The sequence below is a fragment of the Halichoerus grypus genome, chromosome 12 (genome assembly GCF_964656455.1).
Source record: "Halichoerus grypus chromosome 12, mHalGry1.hap1.1, whole genome shotgun sequence".
In the NCBI taxonomy this organism is placed as follows: Eukaryota; Metazoa; Chordata; class Mammalia; order Carnivora; family Phocidae; genus Halichoerus; species Halichoerus grypus.
The window spans coordinates 49,340,940-49,353,624 of NC_135723.1; the positions used below are offsets into that span (position 1 = coordinate 49,340,940).

Below are 12,685 nucleotides of genomic sequence, written 5' to 3' on the forward strand. Positions count from 1 at the left end.
GGGGCGTGCTTAAGATTCTCTATCTCCTTCTGCCCCTCCCCATCAGCTCTTGCATGCATGCACTCTCTCTCAAATGAATGAATGACTGAGTGAATGAAGAGCCAAATAATGTCCCTACAGGCAATACACACACTTCAGAAAGACATTCACAAAATGAGTGAAAGCTGCAACCCAACATTTAATGATAAGCTAAAACAACAAGAGAACTACAGAAGTCAGAATTGGAATAAATCAGAAATAAGGTGATTAGAACAAGAAAATGGGAAAATGAGAAAATAATGTTTCAGAAATGAAGGGTAAATTAGGAAGAACACAGAAGAAAGTAAATATCACAGATTATGCCTGAAGAGAAATATAAAATTTAAATTATGAAAAGTTTAAATTAAAACATTTTTTAAAAACCAAGAGAAATAACTATAAAGATAGGCAAACAAATAGGGATGTCAGAAAAAGAAAACTAAAGTAATGGAATGAAAAAATGCTAAAACAATAATGCCATGACAATTTCATGAAATAAAAAGATGTGAAATTATACTCTACAACAACACATAGTGTACATAGGTATATTAACCCAAAAGGGCCAACATTAAGAAAATTCTAGTACAGTTGGACTTTAAAGAAAAAAAATTCACCGGGCATCCAGGCAAAGAGACCAGATCCAAATACCTCATGATAGAAAACAATGCAGAACCATATTTAAGGCGTTCAGGGTGTAAGTTTTGAACCAATGTTTTCATTGAGCCAAAATCAACTTGTACATTTTTAACCACAGAATAATTTTATTCACATGCAAGAACTTGGACTACTGTGTCGAAGAGCCCTCCCTGGGAAATCTCCTGGAGCATTAGTTTCAGAGAACCAAAATGATCTGCAAAATATCAACGTAAGTCTTCTTAAAACTAAACAAACATTTACTTATAAATCTAAGAATCAGTAATGGTTGTGAGGGAAACAACATAGTATGTAATCACATATAAATGGAAGAGAATATAAAAAAGGCTTGCTGTCATTTTAAAGGTGTTAGCAGGTAGTTAATTAAAAGACACTAATTCAGATTAGATACTGAAAGCAGAGGTAGCAGGAAGATGACACTAGTTATTTTCCACACTGCCCAGAAGAGAGACCCATTAGACAAGAGTCAAAAGAATTTAAATTAATATTAATAAACGACAAAGGTATTTCATAGGAATATTTATACAAAGGTAGTCAAAGGAGGACAGGAGAAAAATCTTAATAAATACAAAACAATACTTATTATACAGATACTGATAAACAGTAAAAAGAATAAACCATAAAACTTCAAGAAAACTGGTTACCCAGAAAAGGAGGAGGCAACAGGGTACAGAAGACAGTGACAAAAGTTAGACTTCTTTGAGTGTAATTTGCTTTGTAGGTTTGATTTTGATAAAAGATCATATAAAATTATAAAAAATTTCTTTTGAAAAAGAAATGTCTAAAAATAAGCCAAATGATTTTGTGTATCTAGACAGCATCATAACCAATTAGAAGTACATATCAAATGACTGGAGAACACATTAATTTGATTGTAAATCTTAAACACGATATACCCTTAAGACAGTGAAGGAAAAAATACCTTACATTATTCTCAGGAATCAATTAGCATGAAATAAAACAAATGTGTTATGTTGGAATTATAGAAAACACTAAATTTCACCACTAGAGAAAGGTGACAGAGATAAAACACATTTAAAAAAAATCTGCATTCCCATTTCTAATTTCAGTTGGAAACATCTATAAGAATCAAGGATGTGTTTTATTTTTAACAAATGACAGAAACTGTATTCTACCCCTGTTCAGCAAAATAAAAACTGGAAACAATAACCAGTTTAGTAGCAGCCAGCTAGAGAACTGGTTGATTCCAGGTTTGGCCAGGAAATGAATCTAGAGGTCAAGATGAATCTAGAACATCATGTCACATCAGAAAGCAGGAAAATTATCAAACTATTAGCATAATGAGAAAAGGATTCAAGTTAACTTGAAGAGGCTTCTAATGAATGGCCAAAACTGGACCATTTGAGCATTAGTAAAAGTATAACTGCTATGCATTGAATCACATCAAATGCATTTTAAAATCATGACTCTATCTATAATCTTTAAGAATAAAAAACCCCATTGATAATCTCCAGAGCAGAAGCCACAATTCCACTTTCTTTCATTTCACTTTGTATCCTTTTGCAACCTTTATATAATAATGACTCTAGGCACTGGTGTCTGCCTACACCAAAGAAATACAAAAGACTGAACTTAGGTACTTCTTGGGAGAAGTATACATCACCACCTTTGAAAAAGAAAATGATGTATTTTTTGCCAAGGAAAACTTTAGTCTGAATCTGAACAAACCTCTAGATCTTACTACAATTTCCAGAATATACAGGTGACAGACAGACATGATAAGTGACACCACAGGGTCGCAAACAGTAAACCCCTAATGTGGGCATTTCTAAAAGACAGTTTACTAAAAAAAAAAAAAAAAATAGAGATAAAAGCTATAGATTAAAAGGAACTCAAGAGACATACAAACCAATGGTTATTTGTGGACACTCTTAGATTTTTTTTTTTTTTTTTTTTGGAGAGAGCGCGCACGCAAGGGCACAAGCAAGGGGAGCTGCAGAGGGAGAAGCAGGGAACCCGATACAGGGCTTGATCCAGGACTCTGGGATCATGACCTGAGCCAAAGGCAGCCGCTTAACCAACTGAGCCACCCAGGTGCCCCAGTTTGTGGACAATCTTGAAAGAGAATGAAAGGTACATTGAAAGATACAATGATTCCAACAAATGGGAAACAAAAAGGATAAAATATATAGCAGAAATGGAGAAAAGTGAACTGCTGGACATGTAAAGATATTAGGGCACAATTATGGATATTTTGGAGATAATTATATGATTATAGTTTAAAAGATGAAATCTTTTTTGTACATATATATACTGAGATATTTACAGATGAAAAGATAGGATAGCTGAAATTTTCATCAGCATAATCGGAGGGGTGTAAATGAGTAGAGAGAAAACAAGATTGGTCATGAGTTGATAATTGTTGAAGCTAGATACATGAGCATTCTTAATATTCTCCTTTTTTAAGTATGTAATTGTAATTTTCCATCATCAAAAGTGACACCTGGGTTAAGCACCTAGGTGGTTCAGTAGTTTGGGCATCCAACTCTTGATTTGGACTCAAATTATGATCTCAGGGTCATTAGGTCAAGCCCCATGTCAGGCTCCATGCTCGGTGGGGGGGGGGGTCTCCTTGCGATTCTCTCTATGCCGCCTCTCCCTCTGGTCCCCATCACCCCGAGCTCACACGTGCTCTCTCTAAAAAAAAAACAAAAAACAAACAAACAAAAATCTTAAAAAAAAAAAAAAAGTGACGGAGGAAGTAGCAAAGGAAAAGAAAAAAAATATAGAAATGAAGCCTAGTAAAAGCTCAGAAACTATTTCTGAAGCTGTGAAGAATATGTTAAGACTATTATCTATTTTGTGGGCTCATTTCTTTTAAAATTAAGTCAATATTTAGGATGTTTTATCAGATTATACAACAGGTCACCTAGGGTTATACTATGGAATGAATGATCAACATAAAAACCTAAAAAAAGTAGTCAATGACTCTTTTCTCTACTAGAATTTGAAAATTTGTTAGGCTGGTTTATATTGGATAGAACTGTATTTAATTCAGGTGATTAAACTCATTTCTTGTTTAGAGTATGTACTTAGGCTGTTGGTTTTGGCTAGTCAGCTCCATCTGTCAGTCACTGATTTGAAAACTATTCAGTCTCACATTGAGGTCTTTCATCCATTTTGAGTTTATCTTTTTGTATGGTGCCAAAGACACAGATGTAGTGAAAAGAAGGGCCATATGCACCCCAACGTTCAGAGCAGCAATGTCCGCAATAGCCAAACTGTGGAAAGAGCCAAGGTGCCCTTCAACAGACGAATGGATAAAGATGTGGTCCATATAAACAATGGGATATTACTCAGCCATCAGAAAGGATGAATACCAAACTTTTACATCTACATGGATGGGACTGGAGGAGATTATGCTAATGAAATAAGTCAAGCAGAGAAAGTCAATTATCATATGGTTTCACTTATTTGTGGAACATAAGGAATAGCATGGAGGACATGGGAGAAGGAAAAGGAATAACGAAGGGGGGGAAATCGGAGGGAGAGATGAACCAGGAGAGACTATGGACCCTGAGAAACAAACTGAGGGTTCTAGAGGGGAGGGGGGATGGGTTAGCCCAGTGATGGGTATTAAGGAGGGCACGTACTGCATGGAGCACTGGGTGTTATACGAAAACAATGAAGCGTGGATCACTACATCAAAAACTAATGATGTATGGTGACTAACATAATAAAATACAATAAAAAAAAGAAAACTATTTGGATGTTTCTGATCAACTCTGGTGTTCGTCATATAGAATATATGATAAACTTGAGTACTAAGGACTAGTTTTCATATCAAATAGATTGGGCCTCCATTTATTTAAGGAATTATAGTGTGGTCGGATAATGATTTCTAATAGAGACGACTCAGACTTAAATATAGTACTGCTTCTCATGTACAGGAAACTAGGATGGCCATGGTAGTGGGTATTTTCTTTTCTAACTTAGTAACAAATTTATGTTTGTGGCAAACAACTTCTAAAAGAGACCCACTAAAAATTCCCCCACCTCTCAATATTCACAATCTCACATAATCCCCTCCTCTTGAGGGTGGGTTGAATATACTCACTTTGAATGAAGACAATAGGACACAAGTGATGGGGTGTTACTTTTAAGATCAAGTTACAAAAAGACCATGCCTTCAATCCTGAATGCCATGTTGTGAGGCAGCTCTGTGGATAAACCCACATGGCAAGGGATTGAGGCCTGACCACAACTATTTGCATAAATTGGGAGCAGATCCATTTGCCCATGGATGATTCAGGTGAGCCTCAGCCTGAGGAGGACAGCTTGACTACAGTCAAATTAAAGACCCTGAACTGAAGCCAGCTGGCTGTGCTGTGCCTAGACTTATGTCTCACAAAAACTGTGAGACAGTGAATGTTTATTATTTAAGGTCACTAAGTTGGGAATAATAGGTTATACAGAAAGCATAGTACAACACGTAATATAATGTGCAAGTTAGTAATAACAAGTTATGATCATTTATCCATTTGTTTATTTAGCATTCAATAAATCTCCCCCTGGTATCAAGACTGCACTAAGCTCTGGGAAGACTCCAGATTCCTCAGTTGAGGGATATTGAGATAAAATTCAAGTGTTTTGGAATTTTATTTGCTTCAGGGGTGAGATAGAGAATGGTTGAAAGATTACACCAGGTTTAGGGAACTAGGCAAAATATACAAATGTCAGAGGTTGAAACCTTAGCAGATGGAGGACAACTGCTTTAGACAAGAATTTGTGAAATGTTAAATACTACTAACATTTAAGTTTGAGGGTCTGAGGAACTTCTAAATGAATTTACAGATCTGAAACACAGGCTGGTGAATAATTAAACACAGGGCTAGAGAATGGTTTTATCTCTAGCAAGTAGATGATACGTGAAGCCACCAGCATGGTTATACGGAGTAAACCACTCACCTATGTACAGAAACCTAAAAATTATGAACAGGATCCTATAAACAAAACTAAGAGGAAGTCACAAATAAAAAAGGAGGTTCAGATAAACAAGACATTATAAAAATGGATGAGATTCCTTCTGGAATAAAGTATTAGACAAGAGGGTCAAGTACTGCAATAAATCAAGGTAAGGACTGATAAATGTCTTGTGGATTGCCCAAAGGGTCACTGAGGACCTTGCTGAGAGTAGTTCCTACGCAAGGTAGGACTGGAAATCAGGCTACACTGAAATGAGAAATGAGAAGTTAAATTATTCTAAACAAGGCTGGCTTCAGGGTAACTTGAGTAAGAGGATTTTTTGTTTTGTTTAGTTTCAATTAATGGAAGGAACTTGAATATGCTGAGATGTTGATGGCAAGGGGGAAGAGGAGGGAGGGGAACCAGAGCTCAGAAGAAGAAACAGTCCTATTAAGAGTATGGCTACAGACATAGGATTCTTTGGCGGTTTGGTGCCAGGAAGATAGGAATGCTGCCATGTGGGAGTGAGTAATTATGCTCTGAAATTGGAGACAAGACCGTGTCTAACAATGGGGTTAAAGACAGTGGGACTGGACCAGCTTTCCTCAACTGAAGGGGGATTTTGCCCCATCCAGGCAACACTTACTAATAACTGGAGATGTTTTAGTTGCTACAACTAGGGGCATCTGGTGGGTATAGGCCAAGGATGCTGCTGAACAATATACAACGCAGAAGACAGGCTCTCACAACAAAGAATTATCTAGCTCAAAATGCTAACACTGAAGTTAAGAAAACCTGGGTTCAGCATTTGAGCAAAGTGCAGGAGGTTCAAAATATTCACAGAGGAGGATGGGGGGTTGATTATGCAATCGTAGTATATTTGCTTTAAAAATAAATAAATAAAATATTCTTTGCCCACTGGAGAATGGAGACCAGTATTTTTTAATGGCAACAATCTGCACTGCTGTGTAATTTTCTCCAGCAGTATGAAGTTTGAGTCAAGGCTTAGAGAAGTGAAAAGTTAGACAAATACATGGAGTTTTAACCAAGGGGTGCATTTGAAGGACAAGGGAATTGAGGATAGCGGTAGAAGATTCATGATCCACTGAAGCCCTAAAACATGACATCTAAACTAGGCAAGGAAGGGTATAAAATAAAATGTAGCCAAAAGAAAAGGAGAAGAAGGGGGACCTGGAGTTTCCTATAAAATTCAAATATGCACAGGAGTAATTTAGCAAAATATATGAAACGACAAAACGTTGTGGTCAGAACTTAAGAAATAACCTTAGTATTTATTTTGTCAGCACAGTTAAGATGATGGCAATATGCAGACTGGACCCAATGGGTAGGTAGATGAAGGTCACTGGAAATGAAAAGGGTAAGGACCTGAGAGGTCAGAGTGATGAATAAATCACACAAGGCCAGTCAATGTACTACTGTGTGTATCCCTACATTCCATGTCATTTCATCATTCAACAGATATAGAAAAAGAAGCAATAACAAGAGAATACTGTAATAATTGTTATCAAAGGGACTTCTTGCAGGGTCTAATACTAGAAAGATCCATAAAGGAATTAGTCACACAGAATACAACAGCTGGGTACTCAACAAAAGTATAAAAACCCAACTCTCTAAACTTAGGGTTGATCGATAGCCAGAGTTCCAGTAATATTCTTTCAGGGTCCCACCTCATTGACTTCTGCATTGACTGGAGAAAGAATAAATGAGATTACCCAAAGATAAAAGACTATTTTTGAGGCAAAAGGGTGCTTCAGTGGGTCAGACAGTGAAAAGTTATCAATAAATATTCTGCAAGATGCAGCAGTGAAACTGGGGAATGGAATTTAGGAATAGATTCTCAATAGGTGAACTCGAGGTAGAAAGCAGACAGCGCAAGATGTGAAAATTTCCAAGGATGAAGGGGAAATGTCCAGAAAGTCAACGGATAGAAGCAATATCGCAAAGTAGATTATAGTATAACCTTTCCACTGAAGAGACAGTGGATATGGTGGTCATTTTCTTTCAGCTTTGGGTTGTTGCTCCAAGTGCTACTGGTAGAATTTGGCACTAAGTGCCATTAATATCACCTGGGGGAGCTTGTTAAAAATTTGGATTCTATCTCTTCTTGGCCTTTTGGCTAAGGTGAAGTATAAAAATTTGGATTCTAGAACTAATCCCAAACTACTGTTCACTAAGTTTTTATATATTCCAGGGATCTATGTTCTTAACAGTTTGTGTATCTAAATCAGGACTAAAGTTTGGGAACTAGTAGTATTCATTACTTAATACACATCTGTCTCATCATCAAAAATTTAATTATTACAGTTTCATCTTCACCAAAAATTTACTACAAGTTAGATGCTTTCCAAAGTCAATCCTCTTAATAACTTCACAAAGTAGATGTTATTGACATTTTCAATTTAAGATAAGGAAATTAGGCAAAAAAGCTGCCATCTGAGCAGACAGTCCTAACAGAGCCCGTTCCCCTTCTAACTGCGCTATCATGATAAAATTAACTAAATAAACTTTTTCCTTCAGCTTTTAAGTAGAATTTGATTGTGTATATTGTTAAAAGGTCATCACATGTTCATCATAAGTCCTGATAGATGGTTATACATTTTAATAGAAATAGGGAAATGACTTAAAATTAAATAAAATCATTTTGTCAAACAAAACATTTCAAGACAAAAAGTTGTCAAAGAAGTAAATAATCCAAGTCGTTAGTGGTAAATGTTACAAATAATTCCTATGGACCTCCTCACACTTATTACTACTTCTTCCATTTCCTTAGCCCAATTAGGTATGAATTCAACTAAGAAGTTCATCAGCTCAAAAACAGGGAGTAAGTGGAACTCAACTCTTTGATGTCATGAAACTCAACCTTTGAATACTTACATTTAATTCATTTTTTAGTATTTCTTCAAGATAATGACCTACATGATTCTCATCTTCTTTTGTGTCCATAACTATGCAAATGTGTTGTGAAATTCTTTCTGAGATAAAAAAGAAAAAAAATACTAAGTTTCAAACAGAAAATGGAATAAAGCGCTAGTATGCTAAAATCGAGGCTTACCTGCTGTTCCTAACTGTCCACCTAGGAACTAGGAAGGTTTTCCCTTCAGGCAGTGAAGTCACTTGGAATTCACACTGGTAAGTCCTTGACCCGTTACCACCCAAGTCAATAAAGTCATGTATTCAATACTGTATAGGTGGCTAACCAGAATGTGTGTAATCAACAGAAATAAGTGAGCTTAGGATACATTTGAAAAGGACTAACCGGAAGTGACAGCTCTTTGGCTTGACAATTCAATCCTCCTACATTTATTTGGAGTCTCCTAGAATCTAATAAAATCCCATCTCTCCTGCAGATCCCCTCCTCAGGCTAGAAGAAATCTCCTGTGTGCAGCTCACTGTGCCACCTAGTGTCCCAGGTGAGTACAGCAGTTTCCTTGGCATTCCTCTCAATTTGGTCAATTCAATACAATTAAGTTCCCACCTGTTTAAGTGTTACCACAAGTGAAAAGAACTAAACCGATTTTCTTCAAATTTTTAGACCTCTTTGACATGATCTGATTCAAAAACAGAAGCCATATGACCTAATAATGTTCACCTTTGTTAACCCTGGATGCACGCTCTCAAAAGATATGCCGTCCTCCTCTATAGTAGACAGATCTAAAATGCTAAGAAATAGCTATATTGCTGCCAATTAAGAAGACGTTGCATGGTATTATATGAAGAATAAAGAAAAAAGGCCGAATTTTAAATAAGAAGCCTAAATCAAGTTAGTTTGATTAACATTTAACCCAGCTATTAAGGAGGGCACATATTGCATGGAGCACTGGGTATTATACGCAAACAATGAATCATGGAACACTACATCAAAAACTAATGAGGTACTGTATGGTGACTAACATAACATAAAAAAAAATAAAAATAAAAAACACATTTAACCCAGCTGCTTCTTACATGGACAGGTCTATATAATTCGGTGTGTATGAACATTGATATAGTGATAGTTTATCATTTTTCTAAGCAAAGCTGGGAACAACAGACCACTTAAAATATTAACAATATCGAAGAAAATAAAAGTAAAATATGAACAATATCACCAATTAATAGTACTCCTATTACTAATCACCTCCCACTTATCAAGAATATTATATGGTGCTGGAGCTCTATGTTCTATTAGTACCAATCTTCATGATGACACCCTTTATAATTTTCTGAAACCATATAAGAGATTCCAGAAACATGACCTCACAGAAAGGAAATTTTTTCATGATCACTCTTGCCAAGGCTTTATCAACTTTATTAACATTTTCAAAGAAAAGCTTTTTGATTCTCTTGTATGTTTATTTTCTAGTTCTTGAATTTCTACAATCCAGTATTTTCTTCCTTCCACCCTCTTTAGACTTAGTTTGCTGTTTTCTTGAAAAAGATGCTTAAATTGTTTACTTCCAGCTTTTCCTTTATTCTTATACTTACATATAAAGCCTTAAATTTTCCTCTAATTCACAGCCTTAGCTTTATTTCAAACATTGTGATATTTTCGTTCAGTTTAAATTATTTCATTTTCATTTTAAAAGATTTCATTCACTTTCCTCTCATTTTAACATTTTGTAATATCTACTGTAATTTCTCATTTGTTATTTTTCCTGAAGTTCTCATGAATTACACAGCATATCTTTATTATTCTGTTTGTTCTACAACAAATTACCATAAATTTAGCAAACACCCACTAACTAGTCCCTAATTTTGTAGGCCAAACAAGAAAGACAAAACATGTATAGACATGATAAAGCAAAGGGGACAATATGTAAACAATGGGTGAACTGGTTTATCTAGGTAAAAGACAGATGGAAGTTAAGTGTACTATTCTTTCATCTTTTGTTTCAAAGTATACTAAAATAAAAAATATTCTACCCCCCAAAACAAATAAGGTACAATAAAAAAACATGAATATGTGTGTGTGTATCTACGTGTACATATGCACAGTAGGAGACCTTGAAACTCATCTTTTAAAAAATATTTTAACTACTGGATGTGGAGAATGTGTGAATCTTACTGTGGTAATCACTTCACAATATGTACATATTTCAAATCATCACACTGCATACCCTAAATCTGCATGATGTTATATGTCAATTATATCTCAATGAAGCTGGATAAAAAATAAATTCACCCCTCTATTTAGTGAAAATCAACTAAAAAAAAACCTAAGAATCTAGATTCAAGGCAATGTAATAAATAAGGTGAATCTTTTATCATGGTCATTTCTATGCATCTGCCAATGTCTTGTAATTCCCAGTTATTTACTCCCCAGTAGTCTATGCCAGACTTGCCATTTTCTTTATAGTGTCCATGTTCATACCGATATGTCCTTTCCCCTAGTATTATAAAATCCTCCACCTATCCAGTGTCATTCACAGTCTACACTAGGTTGAATCTTCATCAGTTCCCAAATTCAACGGTTCTCAACACCGGTTGCCCGTCAGAATCAACCCCTGAATTGTGAGAAAGAAGTGTTGTTAGTCAATTGCCTTTGAGATTTCTAGTGTCAAACTACTTAAAAAACTCAAATCCACCCAATTCCTACTCTGATCTGCATGGCTCACTGGAGTTCACAATTTAACCATTTCTTACCCAATATTATAAAGGCAACATAAGAAAAAACATGCAATGTTGATCAATTACAGATACAAGGCAATTCTTGGGCATTCAATAATGTTCGTTAAATTATTAAGCCACATGAATTTTTTAAAATGCTATAGGAATCCAATCCAATAGCCAAAAAATTCTATAAATAGTATATTCATATTTTAACAATATTTTAATGTATGAAATATAGAGGCTAAAAATCAATTTCTATGTAGAGCCGAACTTTCTACACAGAATTTATAAATCTAAAAGAAATGAAGGAAACATGGAATAAGGACCCAACATTATGAGATTTTGATGAGGATTAAATGAGTTAATATACCCAAAGTTACACAGAGTGCCTGCTCCAAGTAAATCCCCAGTAAGTGTTCACATAATTGTTGTTGTTATGATCACATGGATTCAACAAAAAATACAATTTTTTTTTTTGGTCTACTGAAGATACGACCCATCTCTAACTTCAAATGTTCCCTGTAGTCTTATTTATTTCAGTGTTTCTTTAAAGAAAAAGGGAGAGGGGCACCTGGGTGGCTCAGTCCCTTATATGTGGGATTATTCCTTTCCGCTCAGGTCATGATCTCAGGGTCCTGGGGTCCAGCCCCAAGTCCTCTGGTTCCCTGCCCAGTGGGGAGTCTGCTTCTCCCCCTCCCCCTGCTCCTACCCCCTACCCCCATGCTCGTGCTCATGCACGCACACAAGCTCAGGCTCTCTCTCTCAAATAGTAAAGTCTTTCTTAAAAAATCCATCTGTGGAATTTAAGAAACAACTCAGAGGTTCATAGGGGAAGAGAAGAAAAAATAAAACAATATGAAATCAGGAGGGAGATAAACCATAAGAGACTCTTAAGCATACGAAACAAACTGAGGGTTGCTAGAGGGGAGAGGGGTGGGGGGTGGGGTAACTGAGTGATGGACATTAAGGGGGGCACATGACATAATGAGCACTGGGTATTATATAAGACTGATGAATCACTGACCTCTACCTCTGAAACCAATAATACGTTATATGGTAATTGAATTTAGATAAATTTTTAAAAATCCATCTCAATTTTGTCCCACTAATCCTTTTCAAGTTTTAATATTTCACCCAAAATGCAGTAATTATGTATAATAATGAAAAACATCTTGAATAACAGTCCTATGTTTTCTTTTTTTTTTTAAAGATTTTATTTATTTATTTGAGAGAGAGAGAATGAGAGAGACAGCACATGAGAGGGGGGAGGGTCACAGGGAGAAGCAGACTCCCCGCCAAGCAGGGAGCCCGATGTGGGACTCGATCCAGGGACTCCAGGATCATGACCTGAGCCGAAGGCAGTTGCTTAACCAACTGAGCCACCCAGGCGCCCAACAGTCCTATGTTTTCATCCCTGAACTTAAAACTAAAATGGATACCTTCTGATCAGTCACATATTAGTTTACCCATTAGATCT

At 36.0% G+C, this 12,685-nt stretch overlaps 1 protein-coding gene across 6 annotated transcripts in view; it reads right to left on the reverse strand.

The window, feature by feature from the left end:
- The window catches only part of CRPPA (CDP-L-ribitol pyrophosphorylase A), a 407,209-nt gene that overhangs the window by 259,748 nt on the left and 134,776 nt on the right, over window positions 1-12,685 (reverse strand). For 5 of the 6 annotated variants that reach the window (XM_078059331.1, XM_078059332.1, XM_078059333.1 and 2 more), the window contains one exon: window positions 8,494-8,591. The exons of the other annotated variant lie outside the window; for it this stretch is intronic. In XM_078059331.1, the coding sequence (XP_077915457.1) occupies window positions 8,494-8,591 (98 nt within the window). The remainder of the gene's footprint in view (window positions 1-8,493; window positions 8,592-12,685) is intronic. 6 annotated transcript variants of the gene reach the window in all.